General features: G+C 36.1%; 1 protein-coding gene across 1 annotated transcript in view; it reads right to left on the reverse strand.

The window, feature by feature from the left end:
* LOC120527942 (cytochrome P450 26B1) overlaps window positions 1–24,052 on the reverse strand; it is a 61,423-nt gene that overhangs the window by 32,806 nt on the left and 4,565 nt on the right. The window contains exon 2 of the mRNA XM_039751925.1: window positions 6,548–6,772. Within this exon, the coding sequence (XP_039607859.1) occupies window positions 6,548–6,772 (225 nt within the window). The remainder of the gene's footprint in view (window positions 1–6,547; window positions 6,773–24,052) is intronic.

Consider the following 24,052-nt stretch of genomic DNA (forward strand, 5'->3'; position numbering starts at 1 on the left):
TACACTTTCAATATATCCTAAAATGCAAGTGATTTGCACCCTTTGAATATCTAGTGTTGTTCAATTTAAATCAAGTATTCAGTAACTATAATTCAAATTTATAAATGTCTTAGACCATACTCCTCTTTTACAGCTGTTTTACCAAACTGTACCAGATTTAGCTATTAATGATAATAAAGTAGTTTTGGTGGGTAATAGTAATAGTCATATTATTGTTTCATAATATACATATTGAAATAAACATTTATAGCAGACATTTTCTATTACTGTTTAAAATACATCAGTCTATAAGGATGGCATTCCTGCCTTCTCCGTCTTCATTTTATCTGGTGTTTTCTGTTTTCCCGTAACATCTTTTCATGTCATTTGTTGTCATTTATGTTCTTCGCTTACAGGGGTGGGTATTAATATTAATTTAGGTGTCCAGTACACAGATCATTAAAGGATTGTTTTGGTATTTATTAAGTCTCAGGTATGTTCTTCACAAACACCGTACATATGCATTTGCTATGCAAACTTGTGTTCTTAAGTTAAGCGTTTTCTACAAACTTTTTTTTTTTTAAACTTATCAATATGTCTTTAAGTTTTTATTTTCTGTGCATCCTGTGCCCTATAATATTACATTATAAAATGCCAGGACTGGCTGTGCATTTTTTAAAACTTTTAGAAAATGCTTTAACTTTAGAGTGAAGTTTCACATGCCAACATACCTTGTTTGTGATGAAATAACTTTTACTTGAAAAATACAGAACTTTAAGGCCGCAGTTACCTGAGAGGCCTATAAAAGACACTTACCTACTCCAAACTTGTGGGGTCTTACATAATTAATAATAGCATGCCTTTGTTCATACTTTGAGATTAGTACATATTTGCTTACAAATAAACAAAATGTATCCCTTAAACAGGCTTTATCTGTAGAAGTTCATTTCAAAATAAACAAAGCTTGTTCATTGATAACATATACTCTGTTAAATAAAAATACCAAAATGAGATGTTAACAGAAATAAAAAACATAAAATTGCACGTTTGCTAATCTGCCTTTTGTGGTTGTTTTGTAACAAGCAATCACTAGTCCAGGTTGTTTTGAAACAGAAAACATCAGAGAGTAGATAAAGTGCATGGATGGAAAAACAGTCTTTCTTAAACTAAAAAAATAAAAAAATAACCAGGAGATAATCAAAATGGCTTTCTGATATTGAGAGGTCAAAAGACAGAAGATGTTTGTTATCAAAAAGTCAAAGAATAGAGCATTGAAAGCAAACCCAAAAGCTCAAAGTCTTCAACAAAAAGATAAAAATTCAAGAGGAAAACTAAGTAAAAGCAACAAAAGAATCATGAGCAGAAGTTCAGATGCTTGGAAGCAGACTGGGCCCACCACCATCTTATTTAGGTAGACTTCATCGTAAGTGATCAAATGATCAAAAGTAGTCATGGTAACCATAAACAATACCGCAGTGCCCATGAAAATCCAAAACTGTGCTGAGTTATAACAAAACTTCAGCCAAATTATTATTTGGCTCCACAACAAATATGTCCCAAACGCAGAAAAATTTAAATTCATATGGACTCAGACCACAAAGCATTATAGAAAAGCAGTGTACTCTGCTACCCTGAACACTACATATACTGTAGATGTATTTGCTTATTATTTAGAACAATACCAATCCTGAAAAATACATCTGAATAGCTCATATAAATATCCCAATAAGTGTAGTGAATATGAGTATTTATTTAGTGATCAAGTAGACAGTGTTCAGACTAAACAGGCACCTCCTAACACCTAGTATTGCTGGTTCAAACCATACCACTCCTTTAAAACTTAAAGATTCAAGTAGCATAATAAGGCTTATAGGTCTTTAGGGTAACATATAGTATATATTCAAGTTTAGAACTGTTTCTAAACCCCGATTCTACTTTAATTGGTGAAACACACACTACTGCAAAGCCTATTGTTATTCCTTATTTATTCTTTTATCCAAGACAACTTTCTCTAAAGAAGATTCATCATAGCCACTTTTGTTTGCTTTAGTTGACATGGCAATATCTTTTCAATGTCAAAAGATGGAGTAAAAAGCTATGTGAAAACTGTATGCATGGGTATTAGAATATTAATAATCAAATTGTGTATCCTGGAGCCAAATAAGAAAGAATTGCCTATGATTACAAAATGGATCAAGTCAGTGCGTTATGCCTTATATATAATAAGATAAACTGATCTGAAGCAAATTCCCATCCTACACTGCACTGCAACATGTGACATAAATGACAAAAGACATCTAAAATACAGAGTATAGTATAATAATCAGATACATTTTATAAAATCAATTATCAAGTATTAATCCATCACAAGGGTTGCACTTTGGTACTCTGGACAGGGCTGCCACCTAGAGGAGCCAGAAACCTAACTATGAATCCCACACCTGGATTTTGTGAGTTTGTATATTTACCCCATGACTGTCCAGGTTTTCCTTCAAATCCACAAACACATGAAGGATGGGTTAATCGGTGATTCTAAATTGATATGGAACTGTTTTATTTAAAATGATGTATCAGATTGGCTATTAGCTGAATATCAACCTCCCAGTAAACCTACTCAAAGTACTAGCATACAGTACACTATGAACATTTGCATATGTCATTCACCATATGTCAAAGCTTCCTAATTTTAACCCAATAATCATATTTATGTTTTAAAAGTAAATTTTAATTTAATTAAATGCTGTCATACTGCTATTTCTAGATCAAGTCTTACACTGCAGTGAGTTCAAACCAGTTCTGTGGAGGATAAATTGCCCAGTTATACATGTTCCATATTTTCATACATTCTTCCAAAGAGAACTTTACCTGGGCACATCTGTGGCATGCTTTCTGAGAGTAGTTTAAGTACAACAGAACAGAGCCTGTCTTAGGCCAATTTGTGGTAGATCATCTTTACCAAATGATGATGCAACTTCTCAAGTATATCTGGGCTTCTCGCAAGAAAGAACAATTAAACAGGCAAAAGTAAACAAAATTTAAGGTATGCTTAAGTCAGTTCAAGGACTAGATGATAATATACTACAATAAATATTACTTGATAACTGAAGGGGTTGGACCAAGCAGTCATATTCAGAAAATCAGAGATCTAGAAATCTTAAACAGGCCCTATGTTTTTTAATGAATGCATCTTCAAGGACTGACAGGTGGCAAAGGTACTCTTTTCTCAGACGTTTCCTAAACAAATCAGTTTGCAATATCAAATTGCAAAGAACTTTAAAACAATTTTAAATATACATGTTCTCTCTAAAGCATAAGTGTAGCCTCACAATTCCAGTCTTACATTCCCATCTGTTTCAACCTCGATCATTGTTCCTTCACAGAAGAGAGACAGTCTAAAGTTCTGTTGTTAAAAGTTAGATAGCCATGCTTCTATCATTTTCAACACGTGTTTAAAGCTTCTTCCACATTCTATCCTGTGCCACTTTCTGGAGCTATCTTCCTCTTGTTGCTCTAACTGATGCTTGCACCATATTTTTCCACCTCTTTCTGTGACTTCCTGCTCTTCTCCATCCTACCAGAATCCATCTTCCTGTGCTTCTTGCTGCTCTTGAGTTGTCCATGTACCATACATGTCCTGCCAATTTTATCATTCTCAATTTACATATTTCACTCAAGTAGTTCTCCATTTGACCAGTCCTTTCTCTCAAATGCTCATTACTTTTTACTTATGTAATTCCCATACTCCACCTCCAGCATCTTTCCTCAAACATATCTAGTCCTCTCTTAATTGTTTGGCTAAGTGTCCAGCTTTCAGCATTAGAGACTCTTATTTTTTTCCACAGTTTGCTGGTTCTGCACCTCCAAAGTCCTCTTTCTAATTTAGCAAATACTTTTTTCTGCATAACCTAATCTCTTTGTTACATCCATTTCACAGCTGCCATTCACCTCTGTCTTGCTTCCCAATTATGTGACTCTCTGTACTCTTTCCAACACTTCAGCTTTATATTGTAATTTGTTCATTCCTTCATGTTCACCAATCTTCACTCATTTTGTTTTGGCTATGCTTAAATTTAATCACAGCACCTCTGATTCCGATCAAATAATCTCAACAGCTTTACTAATGCTGTTATACTCATTACCAGAAGCACTGTATTGTCCACATATTCAAGATCTCTCACCAGTGCTCTGATGGGGATATCTAGTTCACCACTCGTATCTGTTTGATCAACCTCCATCAGTATATGGTCCAACGGCAAGTTCAACAAACATAGTGGACAGAATACTTCCTTGGCTTACTCCTGCTCTGATACCTCTCTTTTTCACTTCTCATAAATGCTTGGTAAAGACAGTAATCAAACTGAACGAGTGTTGTTAAAAGTATATTAATATTATCCAATTCATTATATACTGTAGTCATCATAATTTAGACTTTGGACAGCTTTTCAAACAACTATACATTGCTTTACATCTTTTTTAATTAAATGGAATTTTAGTATAAAATAGACTATGGACTGAAATGTATATCCACTTACAAATGTTTAATTATAAATAGCAGCTGTAAATTATGAAAAAAATTTTTTTTTTATGAAATTCATTTATGAAATTTCATTCATCCTTTTGTACCCAGGCTTGGTTTTTAAAAAACACAAATAATTAAGTAAGAAGTTAATAGTTAGTTAATCAGTATGTAGTATATTGCGCATAATATTAATCATGGTCCATCTTTCTTTCTTTCTTTCTTTCTTTCTTTCTTATCAATTTAGCAAGGCAAATATTTTTAAGGCATGCTTCTGTTTGGGGTCAGATCTCAGTACATCTGGTGTGCGCCCAGATGAGGTAAGGCTAAATATGGAAAAGAGGCAGCAGGCCAACAGCAGGCTGCCTAAAAGCTCATTCAAGCCCATATTCAGTTCACTGAGTGCAGGCCCAGAGTAGCAATTTCTCAAGTAAAATACACTTACACTTAATACTCATAAACTATCCATCCATTATCCAACCCGCTATATCCTAACTACAGGATCACGGGGGTCTGCTGGAGCCAATCCCAGCCAACATAGGGCACAAGGCAGGAAACAAACGCCAGCCCACCACAGGGCGCGCACACACACACCCTCACACCAAGCACAGTTTAAAATTGCCAATCCACCTAACCTGCATGTCTTCGGACTTTGGGAGGAAACCCACGCAGACATGGGGAAAACATGCAAACTCCACACAGGGAGGACCCTGGAAGTGAACCTTGGTCTCCTAACTGCAAGACTGCAGCGCTGCCCACTGCACCACCATGCCGCCCAATTTATAAACTACTAATTACATAATTAATACACATAAAGATTCAGAATTGTTTAAACATACGGTAAAACAGAGAATTCTGAAATTCTTTAAACTAAGAGGAACCTAGCAATATACGTCCATTAGCATCAGCATTGAACTGTGTCCAATAGCATCAAAAGTGCCTGCCATAATTCTTCAGGTTTGGTCAGATGCAGAAGAAGGTTGACATAGAAATAGTGTCTAGTAATAGATAAAACTCCTCACGAGTTCTGAGTGATCCCATTATCTAAAGAGAACAGACCAGATGGTACTATTTGTTATGTGCCATAACACATTTTCACATATTTTTAATTTACTGTATGAAAAAAATATAAGGAACATCTTGATAATTCCATGTGCAGTCCCTTTTATAAATTAATGGCTGAAATGCTCCCTCTTATTATCTCTATCTATTTATACACACACACACACACACACACTTCAATTTTTCTATATGTATGACAACTTAAAAAAATGTCTGCTAGAATAACAGCAGCATAATGTCAGTTCCACACAACATGTCAGCAGTGGTGGATGAAGCAGACTGTCTCTGGAAAGTCTGCAAATTATCAGGCCCAGACTGCCCACACTGAGACACAAAGATAACAAACTCGTCCCACCCTCCTCCTATAATCAATCCTATGTGACCTGAAAACAGACTACACCTGATACCTCACTGTCCAGCTGTGAGAAAGGATGGCAGAAAGCAGAGATTGTCATCCCACTCTGAAGGTCCATCTCCGGCGTTAGTCAGCACATTGCCTTCTGTTAGTGTGAGCTTCCCAAATGTAATTGCAGTGGGAAGAAAAACACTCTTTGTATTGAAAATGTTACTCTGCTAATTACCTATCATTAGAGATTGCACGATGGCTTTTAAGATGTTGGGGATTAGCTGGTGATTACAGCCCATTGAAGGTTCAATAGTACAGGTGTGTGAGGTGAAACACTAACCCTCCAGATAGCAGAGCATGAGAGTTGACTCCCACTGGTGCAAAGACAGGAGCATTCAAGAGCAGAACAATGAGGAAAATGCATTGAGTGTTGTGCAGGTCAGAAATCGAGAACAAATGCATGAATGTGTTCTAATGGCTCAGAGCTCTCCTCATTATCGCTCACTTAAGGCACTTTTAGATAGCGGAATGTATTGCAAGACTTGGCATTCATACAAGATGAATAATATTCTGCAGGCCTCTGGGAGTCTTGAACTCAAGTGCATCTAAGTCTTACAAAAAAAAACCCCACTGAACGAACCTACCTTTCTCTTGTTTCGGTGGATTTCGCCAATGGAGTTTGCAAGACTGTTGGGGCCCAACAAGGTCCTAGTACTCTGGGGCCATTCAGCACTCACTAGGCTGTGCTCTCCCATTAGGAGCTTCCTCACATTCTCGGCTCCTGTCACACGGATCAATGGTCGACCCAACAGGTGTGTTTTAAACACATTCCCATACTTCTCCCTTCGGGATGAATGGAAACTGGAGCCCTAGAGAAGAAAGAGATTCAAGAAAAATAATTAGCTTATTTCATCAAGCCATAAATATACTGTAATGTCATTCATTTTAAGAAAATCACAACAATTCTGAATTTTTTGAGGTATGTTTCATGCTTGGAAGTTACTATTTGGTGAATGTGAATTCCTGTTCAGTTTTATTATCTTTATCACTTTCATTTTTAGCACTTTCAGTTTTGTTTACAATTTAGTACATATGGAGTGTACCTAATTTTCTACTAATGAAAGAGGCACTTCTGAAATTTTGTGAAGTGTGAGTAGTCATAACGAAATATAGAAAGCTGTTCATTTGTGGTCCTTCTGTCCAGTAACATGAATTATACTTAAAGTTATGGACAAGCAAAGAACGGCTATGGAACAAAATGCAGGTAACAAAGACCTACTAAAAAGTCAAAAAGTGTGCAATGTTATGCGCAGATCTAGAATTACTGCTTTCAATGTATTAGGATATAAAGTATATGTAAAAATTATAAAGTCATTTTGTATTAATAAGAGGCCATAACAGCAGTTATTCAAGTTTTTAATTGATGCCCGCCATCCAAATATTAAAACTGAAATAAAATATGCTGAGTGACATGGCACTTCCGTAGAATGTTCATCAGGGCAGATATCGCTTATCACCATATAACCAAACATGCATGAAGAAACTGAAGTGGCACCGGGTAAAGTCCTAGGAATGAAGAACCAAATAAGTGTCTTTGTTTTGGGCATCAGGAAACCCTATTTTACAGTGTACTGAAACTGAATGCTGCTTTCTTCAAGGAACAATGATCGAGGTTGAGACAGATGGGACTGTAAAAAAGTATTATGCCCATCATTAAATAGACTCCATTTTTATACATTTTATGTTAAGCACTATCTCTATAAGGAAAATAACGATTTTGCACAAAACTGTGTGGCATTTGTAACTAAGACTACCAGTCTAATAGTAAATAATAATTACGTTTAATGTGTCATCTTTCTTTTTCACTAGTTTTAAAATGATTAGTAGATTTGAGTGTCTTTAAAAAAATCCAGTGTGCATATTTTTACTTCTATCAGGATCAGCAAATCTTTCTAAATCCTTTCACACCTTCAAGAAATTATCCACCTACTTAGTGTTCCCAAAAAGAACACCATTACACATTTACCAATTTAAGCTAAATATTGTTATATAAATAACTAAAATAAGTTATATACATATAACTTGTTATTTAAATAACTATTGTTACACATTATAACTAAAATCAGTGTTTTTAAGTATCTTAGAGTAACAGAAGACCAAAAATAAGATCAGTGAACTAATTTCATATTGAAAATTCTGAAACATTTGAGCCAAAACATATGATGAGAATTAAGTTAAGTATATTTTTACACTTTACAGAACAGACTTATATAAAAACTTTGCTTCCCATATGCATTCTAAACTTCCAAATTTATTTACTTCTACTGAACTACTGAAAAATATTCCTTTCAATGAAAATTTTTATTAATTTTAGGGCTGAATTGTTAAAATAGGATGTAAAATGGACTGAGGTCAAAGTCTCTACACGCTTGCAGTAAACACAACTTGTTTGTTTCACAGAAACTTAAAGAGGCTACGATCTTTTCTCTAAGTGTGTTCAGTTTTGTAGGACTGGGTCTAAGTCTAGGACTGTTTCCAAAATCCAGACAGGAGGTCACAAATCCAAAGATAGGCCAAATGTTCAAAAAACGGAATCCAAACCATAATTTACTCCCTAATCAGAATGCAAAGCATCCTGGGAACACATAAAAAGTTAAAACATAAGATCAATAAATAAACTTACAAATTTAGGGGGAGCGCTAGGGAATTTCTATCTCAATTGAAAGACTTTACTGTTACTGTCATACATTACTGTTATCCTGGACTTTTTTATGTCCTCACTTTTTTCTCATGTGACTGAGAGTAAGGGCCTAAGGGAAAGGGCAGGTAAAAAGGATGTGTAAGGGGTGGGGTTCTAGCACATTCCTGGCAAAGGCAAAGTGATTTGAGCAAAATTTCTCCCTTGGGACAAATATCTATCTATCTATCTATCTATCTATCTATCTATCTATCTATCTATCTATCTATCTATCTATCTATCTATCTTTCCATTCCTCCCTGGTCTTTTATGAGATTATATTTTTGCCCTGTCCACAAAATAACATAGTGGAAATTATATAGTCACGTTTTGGTTTGGACCACGGTTCAATTCCTTGTTCGAATTGTATCCTACACGGAGTTTCGATTTCTGCCGTCTCCAAGGGGCTCTGATTTCAAGACATGCAGAGGGTTGACAGGGGACTGTGAATTGGTTTGACGTGGGTGAGTTGGTTTTATGCTTAGCAAATGTCTGTGTCTGTTGCCTTGGAATTTTGCTGCAGTGTTCTGTGCCTGCATTGCTATTTACATTACATACTTTTTATAAATATCGGTAATTGTTCAGGCTTAATATTGTGTTTATGCTTGTTCCCCACATTTATGATTCTCATTTATGTTCCAAGGAATTTTAAAACGATTTATTGTATATGTAAATTTTGTACATCACCTTGTTAGAAGGACATCATTTTTTCGGTTTTACTATTTTTGAGTGTTCTTCATTTTTATTTGTTTCCCTATGTGCTCTGCCATTTTGTTTATTGTTCCCCTATGAACTATGTAATTCTGTGCGTATGTTTCTATAGCTAGAGCTTTAGTTTGCTGTGACGCTACGTTTTTGCTAGGCAAATGACACATGTGTCGTCATGGCAAACATGATATAAAAGAAAACATCAGATGTCTTGCAGCATTGGAAGTTTACTTAGAAAGAAAATGCCTCACAAGAGACTAGTGCTTAAGCAATTGATTATAAATAGATATAACTTTCAAGTTTGGGTATGTAAGTAAAAAAATCTTAGGACATTATTTAATGACTTCCAATAAAATTGTTTTGATCTCTGGGAAAGGAACAACTAGGAGGTAAGCTAACCAAATAAAAGGGTGTGCAGAGTCATAGTCAGTGTCACAGACAAAACTAGTCAGGATAAGATGTAGCACGTAAGGACCAAAGTTCAGAACCAACATTTTTGTAGAGAGAAAACCAAAAGTAAAATCTAGTAACTGACTTGGGATTCTTATTTCTAAGACTGACAAACATTTATAATTTTTGAAAGTGTCCTATCCATGTGTCAATCCCTTTATCCAATAAGCATATAAATTGGAAAGTACACAGGCATCTTTAAATAAACCATGCATATCGACGTCATATGTTGTGAAGCCAGTGCTAATATGACGTCTTCAAGAAAACGATGAAGTATTCTGACTAATCCAAATCCAAATACTAAATGCAACAAAATTTTTAAAAAATTGTTCGAGAGACTCGGTCAATGTACATTAAAACCAATCTTTGCTAACAGCAATTACACTTCTGTTTTTGCCCCTAGAGAAAGACCTCTTTTATTCTCCATCACTTGCTAATAAAACCTGCCGAAAAAGATATATTTTAACTATCATTTCCCATAGTCCTTCTTTAATATCTGTTCTAGACCAATACTAATGTTTTTATTTTATCTTTTTTTTTGCTGCGTAAAGTCTATCCATACAGATATGCCTAATCAAGTGTCAAGGCACAGAGTAAGTTACAGTAAGTGAGTTACTGTTGATTACTATTGTAGTTATGATCTTATATTGATTTAAAAACAACTGACTTCTTAAATTTTATTTCCACTATGTTTAGCACCTTTCATGGTGGACACTGCTCCCATTGGACTACTTATTCCAGTAGCATTACAATGACCAGCATCACTTATCAACCCCAGGAAATGACCACAAGTGATCAACTATAGGCAATATGTTTGATATCTCTTTAGATCTTGGTGAGCATATTGCAAATTCTTTTTTCAGGTGGGAACACGTTGTTGTGAAGAAAGGCCAAAGTGGGTGAAATTCTGACAGTGAGGATGTTTGTCAATGTAAGTTGCACCAGGCAGGCTTGAACAGACAAGACCACTTTCCATCTGCCAAAAAAAGGCTTCAGAAATACCGGTATTCAGAAAAGAGAAGGGTGGAGGCATCAGCTAATAGCACTTTCAGTAGTTTCACCAGAATAAGCAGAACGATTCTGATTCCTTTGCTATTTGCCCAACCTATTTTAATGTCATTCAGCTTAGTTATTAAATAATAGCCCTGAAGGAATGAGTTTGCTTGAGAAACTGACATTAAAACAAATCTAATTGTTAAACTTGTGGTTCCCAAATCTATAAGGAAAACTCCCTGCATGTTTTGCAAACATGACTAATTCTCAGAAAACTCCCTTTTTCTCTTTTCTGCATGATTGCCTGCAGCTCAAAACATGGAACCCCTGTATTTCACAGTCGAGTTGCAAAATCTCCAGGGACGCACAACAATTTTTATTAGAGTCAATTCAAGACCTGGACTCAGAAAGTGACTTAAAATAGAAGTTCAGCCCGATGTGACCCTTTCTCAAGGTGAAAATGAACTAAATATATTTTAAAAGTTAACAAGACTTCACTGCTATATCCTTTGAGACTAATAGCCTCACCTGCCTCATGTCTGTTTTTTCTAATTATATATTATATAATTATACATTTTCAATTATATTAACAATAAAAGAACTCTGAATTTTGATGAAGAATTTTCTGTACTCTTACATTCATGTATATGATTGTGAATAACTCTGTCCTAAGCTTATTTGGGCACATCATCTGAACCTTTGGCCACAAGTTGTAAAATGTTCCTGTAAAACCGCTCCTAACCTTACAGATTGAACATTCAGAGAAACTCTAACGTATTATAATTAATATTATAACATCCTTTCCTGTAAGTAAGTGGTAGAGCTTTGCACACACTGTAAATAAAATCAGTCCATTTATTTTTGTATAGCACTATTCTCTGCTCATAATGCTATAACAAGTTTACAGATAAAATGCAATTTCAGACTTTATGTATACAAATAGTTTTGTTAAGCATACAGTACTACAAAGTACTGATCCTGATAATATAAGTCAACGTGTATTATCATTGAGATATAGCAGGTCGACAACATTCAAATTTCTACATTTTGCATACTTCCTTGTCACCATTCTTAGAGAAAATAAGCCTTGGGAGGTCCTTGGGGTGTCAGCTTTAATTGAAAGCTCTAGAAATGCAGAGAATGTCACAGCTAACTGGCCATTCACCCCGGCTAGTGTTATAAATGATCATACATTATATACATGTACAATATGTGAAGAAAGAAATGCATTAAGGCCATGACCTCTACTATATGTATTGCTCGTATAGCTAAACTCAAATGAAGATGTACTATACACCAAAAAGATACAAACGGAATATTTAGTGTAAATATACAGAAAGACTATAAATAACAGCAATGAAATTAGCATACAATAAATATGGAAAGAAACACACTTACTCATTCGCTCTTTCGATAGATAGATTCTAACAGAGGATAAAGGGTGCAAATTAGAAATGTGCACTTTTAAATTGGAAAATAATTATATTCAAAAAAAGCATGTATTTAAATGACTCCACACTGTATTGTATTAGGGTGCACTTCACAGATAAGGTAACACAACAATGAATACAGGAAGGCAATTAGACAGAAAAGTATTAAATTAGGGTTTTATAAAGTGACCTGTGATAGACAACCTGCTGTATGTAAGATATATAATAAAAGGAATCAAATGACCAACAGATTGTTTAGATAGAGTTGCCATACATAGTTTTTAGTTTCAAAGTTTTTCACAATGCAAGCTAGGACCATATTACATGAATTGGTCTGTTATTTTGCTGTAGCATAGACCTGCCACCAGACTTGTGTAAAATGTGTGTCCTGCTTACTTGCTTTAAAACGCTTCTGCTACTCCTGAGGTTTCCTGGTAAGCCCTGATTAATCTGGTCGATCTCTCAAAAACTCCAGCCTGCACTTTATCCACCTCAAGGCAGCCTGGCAGTGACGGAGTTAAGATATGTCTTTCAATAGTTCTTTTATTTCTCTCTTTTTTTTTTTTAAGAAATTTATCAGATATTTTACAAGGGGCACGATAAAGGGGACTGCTTTTTTCCACAGACTGCTTCCAAACAGACTAAAAATACAAATTTTTGTATAAATTGGACACCGGTTGAAACTCCCACCACATAAAGGTAGTCTTTGTGCTGCACTGGAAATGTTGTACAAATGACTCTTTTATTACTACCACAAAAAAAGCACTTTAATTCTATTTATTCAGAACATTGCAGAGCGACCCCCGACTGGAGAGTTCACTAAGTTACACTGGTCACCAGTCTGGGTGACCAGGCGTCAAAAGTAGCCATCAGAACAGCACAGTGACCACATGCCAGCTACATACACTGTCAGATTTGACAATTACAGTGACCTTCAGAAATGCCCTTTTGCATATCCTTATCCAAGAGTGCAGTGTCTGGCTGGTGTGATGGCACCATCAGCATTGAGCTGAATTACATTGCAAAGTAAAGTGAGACAGAGTAAACCTGATTGACAACAGATTCACGCAGTCCTTTTAAATTTATGCAATGATTTTCAAATCTAAACAAAGAGGTTTATGTACAGGATGCACGTAAACACTTACTGCTGAGTGAGTGCCTCCGTAGGTTTATTAAATAATATATTTCAGATTCACACAAATCATGGGAGGTGTGTAGCACATTTACTGTTTCAGTTATTCATGATTATATTGGTATTGCTTACTGTGTTAAAAGATGGACACACTTCAGCACACAAAACAAAACATTCAATATTTGAAATTTATAAGTATTCTTTCGTATATATATATATATATATATATATATATATACCTACTTAATCCAATTTACAGTCTGATGCTAACAGCATCAGATGCAGGAAAGAACCAACTGGAATGGAATGTCAGTCCATCATGGAGCAAACACTCACAGCTATTCAATTCAGGTTACATTAGAGCCACAATAACATAAATGACTTTTGGGATGCAGGATGAAAAACCAGAGTATCCACACAGATGAAGGAAGACCAGGCATACTGCAAATAGACAGTGAGTGGTCTAGGGTCTTTGGAACTGATGACAGCAAGGCAAACCACTGCAACACCATGCTGCCCACATGCACTGTATACTTCTTTAACTGACATTTCAGGGAATGTTATGTTGATCCGAGCAATATTTCTTCAATAATGTTTGACCTTTCTGAATAATTCATAAATATACCCATATTCTCCATCTATCTATCTATCTATCTATCTATCTATCTATCTATCTATCTATCTATCTATCTATCTATCTATCTATCTATCTTGTATAGTGCCTTTCTTAACTATCTATCTGTCCGTCCGTCCATCTATTTTAATGATATAGCTCCTTTATCATCTATCAATTGCATATACACACTCTTTACATATATGCTATGTGTGTGTGTATATGTGTTTAGACATAAGAGATAGGTAAGGAAATATGCTCTATAATATGAATAGTAGAACAAAATAAACATTTATTTAAATAATTCAGCTTTCTACACATTTCTTTTGAAAGTATTTGTTTAAGCTGTTTGAGTCATGTATAATGAATTAAACTTGACGCAGAGGCATTTTGCAAGCAGTTTCTTCATGTAAGCCTTTGTAGCCCAACACCAAATAGTGATGTTCTTTTTCATGCAATAACAGCGGTTTTATGTGTTTGCCCCTGATTAATTACACCTTCTAAGGGCATCTAGTGCTAGCCAACACATGGACCTGTGGTCCTCGGATAAAGGTGGTTCATATATAGAGTAAGCTGAAAATTTCCATTTTCGCCATACATCCTTTTGTTTTCATGGATGAAAAAGTACAGCCCTACAGTGAGTACACTGCCGATGTAATGGATGTAAGTAGTGCTTTTCAGCATTACATTGATGTAAGGATGTAAAAGATCAAGATACTGGCACCCCCAGTAGTTTCCAAGCACCAACAGTTTGCCACACCGCACGTGCTTGACGCTTAGTGGATGCAGGAGCTGTCATTCTTTTTCTTCCTACCACATAATCAATTTTCTTCCTGCTCAGCAGATGTCACTGTTCTTTTTTTTTCTCTTTGCCATGCCACCTACTCGATTAGTCTGCCTGTGCATTTTGCCATAAGAAAGATGCAAACTGTGATAACCTCGTGAGGTTTGCTATTAGCCAAATCTTGTGCTTCACCGGTGCACATCACATTATAAACTTTTGATCAAAGTTGTAGCCCCAGTTTTTTGTCAGTAATTTAGTGGCAAACAAAGTTAGCATTTTATATATAGATGCCTCTTGATTGATATAATTAAAGATTTATTAGAGATACATATAGAGTGCATATATGTGTATGTGTGCATATATATACACATACGTATACTTTACATGTATATGTTGCATATATATGTATATATTGTACTTTATATAATATAAAATATAATATAAAACACTATATAAATGTAATAAATAATAATAATAATTATTATTAATTATTAAAATGAGCATTCAGAGTGGAGAGATATGATCAACTGCTAAAGAATTATTGAGCAGCAGGCAGAAATTCAATTATATATATATATTAATGCTTAGGATCATTTCATTTAGCAAAATTCAAAATATTTCAACACAAAATCCACTTGTTGCATCAAACAATTTATAGCTTTTGAGTCAAAGAATGTATATGAGAAAAAGGTTTTTACATGAAGACAATACAGAGTAATCAAGCACCAGCAAAGATGTAGGGAATTTTTTAATTTTGAAGAAAAACAACATGAATTTCAGGTGTTATATGGATACCATATAAAAACACTACCAAAGTTGCATCATTAGTAAAATAATAAAGGAAATGCTGTTTTTAACTCTGCGTAAAACTAAAATTAAGTTACACTCAATGAATTGATTGATCTTGTTTAGCAGCCTTCACAAAGTCCACAAAAATAATTAAAAACAACAGAAAATGTAAAAGCACTTTTAGATACATCCATCCATCCAGCCAACCATTATCCAACCCGCTATATCCTAACTACGGGGTCACGGGGGTCTGCTGGAGCCAATCCCAGCCAGCACAGGGTGCAAGGCAGGAAACAAACCATGAGCAGGGTGCCAGCCCACCACAGGGCGCACACACACACACACACCAAGCACACACTAAGGACAATTTAGAATCGCCAATCCACCTAACTTGCATGTCTTTGGAGTGTGGGAGGAAACCGGAGTACCCGCAGGAAACCCACGCAGACACGGGGAGAACATGCAAACTCCGCGCAGGGAGGACCCGGGAAGCGAATCCAGGTCTCCTAGCTACCCACTGCGCCACCGTGCCACCCTCTCTTAAATACAAGATTGTTTATTATATGACTATCATAGTGAAACACCTGTTTATTAAAGCAGGTTTAATGGTCTATCTGTTTCAATTTCATCTTGCATTTATCAGACTCTTTTCACCAAATATATCTTACATCCCTCTTTCTTTGTGTGTCTTTTTGCCTTTTTTTATTAGACATTGCAGCCCTGTTGTGGACACCGTAGACGTACAGACATACACCACACAGTTTACTGTCTTACACCAGCCACATGCCTTTGTTCACATGGTTAACATTATGTCCAGGAATGGACACCAGACAGATGGACATTTTATTACTTTATATATATATATATATATATATATATATATATATATATATATATATATATAATTGGCAAAGAAATGGTAAACTGATGCTGCAATCTTCGAGTTGCTATTTATATGGCTGCCTAAAGATAAGGTATGTAAAGATTATGGCTTCCTCTGATATATGTTTAACGCTAAATTTAGCCCAGAGCTGATCTACTGTCACCATTCACAGAAATAAAATGTTCAATGGATATGTAGTAGTAGCCTACACTCTTTACTTGTATGATTTTCCTCCTTCAGTTGTCTGTTTTAGCGGATGTGGTTTCATATACCTTTGGGGCCTTTCGAAATGTATGCCTACTATAACATAATACGCAATTTTCTGAGACACACATTTGTCAGTCAAGAACTTCAGGGTTCTGGCACCAATCCTAGAAGCAACGGGTGAAAGATAAGGATAACCCAGGACAATGAACCAATACATTTCAGCACCAGTTTAGAGTCTGAAATGAAATTAACCTGCACACCAATTCGTATTGGAGTACTGTATATGAAGGAAAATACACACAGATAATACACAGACTCAATATTTGACCACAGGATGCAAGGTCAATGAGGCAGCTACATTACCCATTTTGCTACCCTAACTTATAATCCTATTTAAAATATATTAGTTGAAGTGTCATTATGGCCAGTTATCAAAGTCATTTTTGACAGTATTGATATTATCACTGCCATTTCCATTATAAAATGCAAAAAAAGTGAAAATAGATTTCCACTTTGTGTTACCCATGAAGTACAAGTATTTTCAAAGACTGAGTATTGGGCCTATAAGTTCTAATAGGTATATTAGAGAGGAACAAGTAAACGATTTGAATCTTTTCGTTTTCCTGAAACAGACCCCACCATTTCATTCTTCAACATTATTTTTCAATTTTTTATATATATTACTTTGAAAGAGCTGCTTGATTCAAGCTCAGGGGTTATCCACATTTACATGTCTGGTTTCTGTAATGTGACCTTTTGTTTGCTGGTCAGCAGGGAAAAGTCTGGCTTTGAGCTGCCAGGTATTTTGTCACAGTTCATAGCTAAAGCCAATATGGTTTCTATTTTTAAGTATGAAAAAATATGGAAAATCTTACTTTTACAGTATATGCTTTAAGCATGTACAGTATAAAACTGAGCAATGAACAAGTGGCTCAAATTGCATTGCCTTATCAGAGGAAGAGCCACCAGCCACTAGAGGGTGCTGTGATCTGACTCCCTTTCTGTGTCTGCTTTGCTCCATAAATCAATGTGACAATCACTAAGATTCTCTTTTTCGTTATCCCTTGTCTATTGAGTATTAAACACCTCTTCACACACTCTGTATTGTGTTTTCATTCACTAAGATATGCTACACTACTTCATTCCACTTCACTGCGCAGCCATTTCTTCCTATAAGAAAATAACAACACACACAGAAACACTTATGAAGTCTTATTTGTATGACTAAATGGCAGCTGACAAATGTTGACGTCGACCCAGTAGTGGATAATGATTGCCATTGGTTTGAGCTTGTAAGAATGAACATTATTAATTAGTTTTGCATAATAGCATTAAGAGAATTCTTAGCAATGATTAATCCCCTCATTGTTAATTGGTACACTTTTACTAAAGATGATCCATTCTGAGCATGGCAGATTCTTATTGTAAGTGCTAAAATATCTGATAATCATTTACCTGTTTTTATGTTTGACGGGTTGACCTCTTGACATTGCTGGGCTAGAAAGTCTTTAATATGTTCCAAGATCTCCCTAACTCATAAAAGTTATGGCTACTCAAAGGACATGGGGACAGCATTGGGTCAGTCTAGTTAATAAGCCGATGGTAAAATTTTGGAGAAAAACGTTGCCATTACATAGGAGGTGATGATACCATAGTGGTCAAACTCTGCAATGAATGGATGATAAAATGAAACAGGACAACATTTTTCATATGTATGGTGTCATCCCATATTAATATTCATCAAGGGTATCCATTTATAATGGCAAACACATGCTACACCTTGTTTTTAAGAAACACAATATGTAGAAGAAGTGGTTTAATTAGGACAAAAATCAGTAAGGCATGTAACTGATTAAATAATTTCAAAATTTGGTAAATCAATAACATAAGTGGAAAATGTGTGGAAGGTTTTCATCAGATAAGCACTGAGGTGCAGAGATTTATAAGAGCTCTTCAGCACAACCTAGCTCATTAGTCACCTAGCTTTTTTAAAAAATGTCAAGTCAAAATATGAATGTCCCAGTAGTGGTATTATCTATCATCCTGCCAGCTATCTTATTCCACGTGTCTTTGGTTCTGTATGTAGAAAATCATTATAACATTTGTGTCTCTGTGTTCAACTTGAAGAACTCATTTCAAAGAATCAAACAGCTGGCATCAATCATGCTAAGTCTCCACATATTTTTCACTTCTATCGTGTAGAAGCTGCTCCATATTGCAGTTCAAATTTAAACAAATGCTAAACGTTGTCTTATGGTATATCCAACTATCTATCTGTGCATTTTGCAGCTGTTGCTCCAAAAGGCAATGGTGTGTGGATGGTAACTGGCCTGCTAGGATAATCCCACACATGTTCTTTTTGGAAAAGTGGCAAGAAGAAATATTGAGTACATCTAGGCATTCTTTGGAAGCCATAGATTTGTGTTTCTCTTAATTATACTTTTAGAAAATGCTTTCAGGAAGGGCTTACATTGAAAAGTAGTACATTGAGTGATATGATTTCCTTGGCATACTGCCTCAAAACTTAAACTACCTCTAACAAGCAGAAGAAACAAACAGTTTTCTTAAGCAACGTCACTCCCTGCCACAGTACTCACTATTCTGGCAGCACGTTTCTCAAGAATGTCATTCAGACAGCACCATTGTCTGTCATTGTCAAGTATGATGCTAGTGGTCATCAGCCCTGAATGACAGGTTTTCACCAATGCAGTGACCCATTCAGTGATATAGACAATCAATGCCAATGTCTTAATGAACTCCATCAAAAATGCCTCACATCACGCTCCAAGGCATAAGCTAGAAACTCAGGATGAAAATCATTGGCATAGATCCTGCAGTCATCTGTTGCCCAATCTGCCAATATTGTGATGCTCTTGTTGCTGTATGCCTTCCAAATCCTTCTCAATGAGCTTGAGAAGTTTGCTACAACCAACACTGTCAGCCAGTCACACCCAGGCCTACACTGATCATTTAACCTCTATGAAATTCATTGGTTTTTGTATATGAGACATTCTGTAGTGACAGTACAAATGTCCCAAGGCTAACATGATCCAGCCTTGCTACGCTGTCATTTAATTATGAGAGTGCCAAATCATTTGCTGTACTAGCAGCATCAAGAAGAGGTCCAAGTAGCAGGTTGTTTTTTTTTTCGTTTGTTACTTACTATAGTGCGATAAAGAGATGTCAAAGGAAATAAAGTGAACCTGCATGAATTCTATTGAATAAACTTATGGAGGAAAAAATGCTAATTATGGGTTACTTGTACAATGACTGTATGTAGATATTTGTACTGTATATATGAACGCACAGCCATCCTTCCACCCATTTTCAGAGTTAATCCATTGCATTATTGGGTCATAAGGATCTGGAATCTTTTGACTATGAAATGGAAAACAACCCCAAATGAGTACCAATCTGTTGCTGGTTGCACACAAACACACACACACACACACACACACTCCTAAGTTATTGTCACCAATCTACCTAAAATGAATGTTTTTAAGATGTCTTATGATAACTATGTACCTGGAGAAAAGCCACAAGCATGCAAAACCCAGTACAGATACAAAGTCTCTGCAGCAGTGTGACACTGCGCCATCATGCTGCCCACACACACCGTCTACTTCTCTTCTGATGATTGAGAAGGTTTTGTGCTGATCAGAGGAATGAAAACATAAATTATCTGCAATAAGCTATGTGTGCTTACACTGTGCTGTGTACTGACTGTGGTCCAAAGTGTATTACTTTCATTAGTGCCTGTACAACATCTGTGCTTGTTATTAAAATTATTTGTATCATCATGTTTATATTTATATATTTATTTGATTTTTTTTTCATTGCACTTCCCCCACCAATTCATGGTTGGATATGTAGTGGAAACTTTTTAGCTATATAAGAGTCAACAGTATGTGTGGAAAGCGAGATGTTTCCAGAAAAAACAAGCAAGAAAGAGAAAGGCAAAAGTGCTAAGCTCTGACCTGGAAGGGCCCTCTAGAGTGAGATTATCCTTGTTAAGTCTGCATGCATATTCATCCTTGTGGAAACACCAGAAGTGGTGCCAAGTCATGCCACCGATGAAAGACATCACTTGTCTGAGGTGAACAGAGGGGCACTGGAGCATTGTGCCAGGCCATTCCTAATCTCGTCAATCATGTAAAGAAAGCTATATTTCAAATTCACCCCAGCGCCCCCACCCCTTCATGCCTTTGGGACTGACATCTTGCAAGGGTAATGTTTTGTGGCCTCATGATCGGCATGGGCACCCGTGGCCTGCGCTGCCGGGTGGTGGAGGGGGGCTCACCGGCTGCCCTGCACCCCTGCCGAGATGGTTTTTGTTAAACAGTCTCTCAGCAGGCAGCCTGCCAGTTCATCGAACAGTATCCAGGCTGTAACCCCTTATCCCGTCACCCCCTCCCAATGCCCCCCTTTCCCCTGGCCAGCAATTGAACTTCTTATCCAGTCTGTAGACAATTCTCCAGACCATTCTGCTCATATCTGGAGAAGCATTAGCATACCGCCATGAGATCCTGTGCATCTATTGGAACAACAGGGCTTTAAGAGGATGTGTGTGAAGGGCCAGAGCACAAAAAAAGAAAAGCTTTTTAAGCTCATTGACACCCCTTGTCCAGAACATTTACTGCGACACAAGCCCCTACCGTGTTTGGTTTCTCACCAGTACAAAAAGGAGAGAGAGAAAAAAAATCACAACAACAACAACGGAGTGCTTTTTTGGTAATTTCCCCCATCGCTTCCTTGAGTGGGGGTCTCATCTACCCGTGAGAAGATGCAAAAGCAGAAAAAACTTTCAAGGCAAACGCAAAATGACCTCATTGTGAGCATCGTGGCATGCCTTTGTTTGTAGTGTCATATGCATCAGAAAGAGTGAAAGCCATGGAAGCATGGCAGTCCATCTGACAGCCCAGTGAAATGCACACATCAAAGGTCTGGATGTAAGGAATGTCAGTGAGCAGACCGCTGGATTAGGTTGGTGGGAGAGGAAAACAAGACACTTGAAACTTGATGCACCAAACCTCTAATGGTGTGGTTTTATTTTATATAGCTCCTTCTACCTCTTTAAAATAATATAGAATGTAAGCTATAAAACAGTCTTCACAAATAATTGCAAATCACTTACTTCATACTGTATGAAAACACCCATAGTATATTTTCACTTGGGTCTGGATCATAACTTTAAATATCTCAGTAGACCAGATATGATTGTGTCAATATTAATTAGAAAATAAATAATGACATATTCAATTTCAGCATATATTTGCCTTTAAAGACTTTTGCAAACTAGACCAGAAAATAACCACATAACAAATACATTTTGTAACCTGGCCTTATCTACACCAGCGGTCAAAAGGAGACATTTATCAAGTGAGGAGCTGATGGCACACAATAGCAACAAAGTTCTAAGAGTCATGGGGACAGCAGGTGGCAAGCTGACAGGGATAAGGGTGGCAAAGGTAAGACCTTCTGAGGAAATGATAGCAGTCCAAAAAAAGCATTCATCCAAGCTTAGGAAAAACCAGTTTGGAGAAAGATATAAAACAGGATCAACTGACAGTTTGCAAGTGGAGTCCTACATCTCTGGACATGTTGCTCTACTACTAAAACATGAGACCTTGTGTCCTTTAAAGGTAAATCGCTACATTAGAACAATTTTGAAAAAGAATTCCAATCATGTTGACTACATTTATCTAAAATAACATTGAGTTGAGTTTTGAAGGTCTTTAAAATACTACTGTCTACCAGACTACACAGTAATTCATTCCACGGATCTGTGGTTGTCAGTAGAAAGAAAGAAAGAAAGAAAGAAAGAAAGAAAGAAAGAAAGAAAGAGTTTAACTTCATGTGGATAGAATGAAATGATTGATTGATTGTGTGCCCTATACAGATAATCACCACAATACATTTAAGAAAAAAATGAGACAGTTTTGATTGACCAATTAATTGATTGATTGAAAAAAACAATTAATTGCTTAATAATGTCAATTTTATTTAGTAGGAATGAAATAGTTAAAACTATAGAACTCAATTAATTGATTGACTGAACTGTGCCTTACAGATAAACCACCAGACTGCATTCAAGAAAGAAATTAACTAATTAATTATGTCATGTTTACTTAGTGTGATTGAAACAAATTGGATTATAAACCTCAGTTGATTGATTGAAGGTGTCTATTTATTGGCAAATAATTAGTTTGCCATCTAGGAAAAAAGCTGGATTTCATATTTTAGGTGTATTTTATCAGAATGAAGGAAAGTTAGCCATTTTCATCGATTTATTGATTGTACTATCCCCTTTAAAGTTAAATTATAAGATTAAATTCAATACCTTATTATTGAATCAGTTTTGATAACTTAATATAGTAAGAATGAGATGAACAGCACTACTTGCATGAATTTTCAAAATTTGTCCTCAGTTTAAGTGGGCCTTTTACAGAAGATCCTGTGTTTCCCCAAAAAGTGTTTACTTTAAACTACGTAAATGGTAACTCAAAGTTTAGGTTAGTTTATTAATAATAATAATAATAATACCTTGTATTTATATAGCACCTTTCCAATGCTCAGAATGCTTAAGTTAGAATGACTTAATCTGGTGGTGACATGAAAAAGACAGAAACACCTGATGGGGTGCACAGCTTAAACTGTTGTCCACTTCTGACATTGCAGCTATACAGTATGTACAAGTGTGTCCAGTGATGCTCTAGTACCCCATTCAGGACTGCAGGCTACCTTGTATCCAGCTCCACCAAGATAAGTTCACTGTTGATAAACCAATGAGTTTGAAAAAGCTAGTGATGCTCTTCAGATAGTTTTATTCTACGTAAGATTGAGATTTTTAGGGTGGTGAGGAGGTTAAACCTGTAGCTTCACAGTGAAAGGAGCCTGAGTTGGAATTCTAGCCTTCTTATTGCAGATTTGGAGTTTGCACATTCTCTCCACGTCTGCATAGCTTTTCACCCTGTTCTCCAGTTTTTCTCCCCCAGTCTATAGATATGTGTGGCCCCATATGTGTACATTATTCAAAGTCTACTCCTGTGTTGGGTTCGATTCAGCTGGGGTAGGTTCTGATGCCCCTTGACCCTGAAATGGATTAGGTGAGTTCAGCAACAGAATGAACTGATGCAATTTTCTGACAAAAATCATGCTCTCGGTAAGTTAATTTACTTCATATTTTAAAACTGAATTCCAATGAAAGAAAGAAAGAAAGAAAGAAAGAAAGAAAGAAAGAAAGAAAGAAAGAAAGAAAGAAAGAAAGAAAGTTGTTAAAATGGCATAGTTAAGTGAACCAGTGCCTCTCAGCACCATGTAACAACAGCTTGAGGATTTGTCTGGCAGTCAATCAACTGCTCACCAAGAGGACAAAGGTTAGGTAACCTCCTAATGGACCGTGGCTGCCTGATGTTTGCAATTA

The sequence above is a fragment of the Polypterus senegalus genome, chromosome 4 (assembly GCF_016835505.1).
Source record: "Polypterus senegalus isolate Bchr_013 chromosome 4, ASM1683550v1, whole genome shotgun sequence".
Classification (NCBI taxonomy): Eukaryota; Metazoa; Chordata; class Cladistia; order Polypteriformes; family Polypteridae; genus Polypterus; species Polypterus senegalus.